This window comes from Lactuca saligna, chromosome 6, assembly GCF_052625555.1.
Source record: "Lactuca saligna cultivar CGN05327 chromosome 6, ASM5262555v1, whole genome shotgun sequence".
In the NCBI taxonomy this organism is placed as follows: domain Eukaryota; kingdom Viridiplantae; phylum Streptophyta; class Magnoliopsida; order Asterales; family Asteraceae; genus Lactuca; species Lactuca saligna.
In genome coordinates, this window is record NC_136422.1 from 142,725,783 (window position 1) to 142,729,451 (window position 3,669).

The window sequence follows — 3,669 nt, forward strand, 5'->3', positions numbered from 1 at the left end:
GACTTCAATTTTTTAAATGATGTAAGTTAACAAAGGTCTTTAATGTCTAAATATTGTATTAATAAACTTTTTTTTCTAACTATAAGACAAAATGTTAAAATTAATAAAATAATATTTGTTTTGTCTCACTTTAATTTAGTAAAATACATTTGAAGAGAAATAACAATATATTATCATTCTATTACAACCCTTGAATATATTATGTAGACATGTCCATAAAATAAGAAATAAAAATTTCATCTACAACAAATTGGAGAAAATATGTTGACTAAAATTCAAATATGATCACATGGTACAACTGTTATGCTTAACTATATATGTATTTATATATATGTATATACTTCTCATGTTAGGTACAACCACCTCAAGCATGATTAATCACAAAAAACCGATCAAAACTTTGTATGATTTACAACTAATCACAAAGATCTCCTCGTTTCCGATCTTCATTTCGTGGGTCCCATTTACAATTTGAATCAATCAGAACCCGCAATCAAATCCGGTTTTTTTTTCTCAAAATAAACAAGATCTACAATCAAATCTTGTTAATTGAAACTTTAAAGTTGACGATGAATCAAACCATGTACCATAACAATCGCCATGATCAACGATTGATCGATATTGGGTTCCACAGTTAATGTAAAAACATCGTCTCCAAGATGAACTCCTGTAGCCGTTTGCTTTGGTTTAATTTCTGCAACCAAGGCACCATCTTGATCAAGATTCATAACCTTGAACCCTAATTTCCCACCACTTTTAACAATATTGTAACCTTGATCACAAGCTAAATCCACATGAATCTTTTGACGTTTACTCGTGACACGAAACCATCGTTGTTTCTTGGAAAAATCCCACTTGTATCCATCCCAACATCCAAAAACTCGTAATTTCTGTTATCAAAACGTAGAATTAGATGGTGTTTTCAACCGAAAAAGATGGTGTTATTAATGTAGTGATTAAGTTGTATGATATGATTCATACCTTTCTTTGTATGGAGAAAAGAACGTTGCCTCGAATATCCATCAAGTAAACTTGCGAGCTGCATTTCTTGTCATAATTGTCGACCCGATAAATGATTTCACCTTTTGAATTGTATGCAGTGCATCCATGGCTGTTGTACACTAGCGATTTCATCCATATTGTGAAGCATTCTTGCTTCGAGCTCAAGTATGGCGATGATGATGGTGAGGATGATGATGATGATGATGGAGGTGATGATGATGGAGCTTGAGGATAAACCTTAGCCATGGTAGGGAGAGAAGCAGCTTCTGTTATAAGATGATGGAGGGTTATATATAGATAAATGTATGTTTGTCAGTTTGTGTATGTGTGTTGTTGTCAAGAAAAGCAACCAACCATTATTTTTCAGGCGCATAATTTTATGTCATTTAATTAGAACTAGTTAGAATTCTCTATTGATGAAGTATTATTTTAATTTAAAATATATCTGAAAAGATATCATTTTTTATTCAATTGCATATTAATAGTTGTAAACATTAGGTATTTCTCTCATGCGTTGATGTGTAATGTGTTAAGACTTGATACAAATGGGTAATATAAATTGAAAGTTCGTATTGAGATTCGCAAGCAAAATAAGGGATATATCCAAAAATATAATGATATTTTGAGCAAACTTTATTAAAAGTACTAAATTTTATTTTTTAAATAAAAAAGTTTTAATTTTTTCATCTTTTGAATAGAAAAGCCCAAAAAATCGGTTAATTTATTCATTTTAGCTCTTTTTGACCTGTTCAGCAGGTAATGAGACCAAATTATTAATTTTTCGAAAATAACGAGATTTTTTGCAGATTTCATCAAAATTTTTATATGATGCATAAACATATTTTTTTAAAATATCTATATTAATTTTTACGTATTTGTGTATTTTTTATGTTTTTATATGTATACATTTACGTATTTTTATGTTTTTTAAATATATAAACGTATTTTTTACTTATTTATATGCATTTTAGACCATTTTACATTTTTTTATTTATTTTTATGTGTAATTTTTTATGTATTATGTATTTTTACGTATTTATGTATTTTTAAGCTTTTTATATAGATGTTTATGTATTTTAAATGTATCAACGTATTTTTTACGTATTTACATCTATTTTTAAGTATTTTACATATTTTTTATGTATTACGTATTTATGTATTCCTTTAAGTGTTTTATATAGATGTTTTTGTATATTTATATATTTTAAATGTATAAACATATTGTTTTAAGTATTTATATGTATTTTTTTTTAACTATTTTACATATTTTTTGTGTTTTTTTTATGTATTATGTATTTATATGTATTTTTGTGTATTTATTTATTCTTTTAGTTTTCTTATATAGATGTTTATGTAATTTTATGTATATTAAATGTTTAATTGTATTATTTTTACGTGTTTATATATTTTTACGTAAAAATAATACACTTTAACATTTAATGTACATAAAAATACATAAACATCTATATAAGAAAACTAAAAAAATACATAAATACGCAAATATATATATATATAATACATAAAAAAAAACACATAAAAATACAAAAAAAAAAATGTAAAGTACTTTAAAAATACATATAAATACGTAAAACAATACGTTTATACATTTAAAATACATAAATACATAAAAATATCTATATGAAAAACTTTAAAAATATATATATAAATACATAATACATAAAAGATATGTAAAATACTTAAAAATAAATATAAATACGTAAAAAATACGTTTATACACTTAAAATATATAAACATATATAAAAAGCTTTAAAAATAAATAAATACGTAAAAATATATAAAAATACATATAAATATATAGTATATAAAAAATAACACATAAAAATACGTAAAAAAAATATGTAAAATGGTTAAAAATACATATAAATAAGTAAAAAAATACGTTTATACATTTAAAATACATAAAAATACATAAATATATACATATAAAAACATACAAAATACAAAAACACATAATATAGATATGTAAAAAAATATGTTTATACATTATATAAATTTTTTGACGAAATCTGCAAAAATGTCCCTTTATTTCGAAAAATTATCAATTTGGTCCCATGACCTGCTGAACAGACCAAAAAGGACTAAAGTGAATAAATTAGCCGGTTTCTTGGGCTTTTCTATTCAAAATGTAAAAAAGTCAGGATTTTTTGTTCAAAAAATAAAATTTAGGACTTTATTAAAATTTTGCCCAAAATATCGGGATTTTTCTGGAGATATCCTTTATTTAGAGATAATAGTTAAGTTTTTTTTTTTTTTTTTTTTTTTTTTTTTTTTTTTGAAGCTTATAAGAAGGTATGAATTTTTGAGGCAACATAACCAAAATATTGCTTGTAACACCAACATTAGATATATTGTTGCTTGATTGTTACAAGACTTGTTCATTCTTAGGGATACTGATTTCCAATTTTCTGTACATGCCAGATTTAATGTCAAGCTACTTTCGTTTGTTATAATCGGATAGATTTCTTAAAATATATCGATTTATTAAAAAAATAGAAAATGTAGTTTAAATCAAAGTTGGGTAGTACAATAACGTAATACATGCATAGGTGAAACGACATTGTTATTACTTACTAGTTTATAACCTATGGAAACCACAGTTAGAAAATTAATTAAACTTTCTTAGTGAGAATTCAAAAATTATTAATT

The 3,669-nt window shown here is 24.2% G+C and overlaps 1 protein-coding gene across 1 annotated transcript; it reads right to left on the bottom strand.

The window, feature by feature from the left end:
- Positions 1-250: 250 nt before the first annotated feature.
- Positions 251-1,280, bottom strand: LOC144999789 (protein LURP-one-related 4-like). The gene is made up of 2 exons (XM_078958951.1): positions 982-1,280; positions 251-890 (listed from the first exon to the last, which is right to left on the bottom strand). Exons 1-2 carry the CDS (start codon positions 1,246-1,248, stop codon positions 558-560), a joined length of 600 nt encoding a protein of 199 aa, XP_078815077.1. The 5' UTR covers positions 1,249-1,280; the 3' UTR covers positions 251-557.
- Positions 1,281-3,669: the final 2,389 nt, after the last annotated feature.

Excerpts from the sequence above, each read along its gene's own strand:
- LOC144999789 (XM_078958951.1), bottom strand. The coding sequence starts at position 1,248 with ATGGCTAAGGTTTATCCTCAAGCTCCATCATCATCACCTCCATCATCA. Across the intron at positions 891-981 it reads TTTTCTCCATACAAAGAAAG|AAATTACGAGTTTTTGGATG; the intron begins GTATGAATCATA and ends TTTTGATAACAG.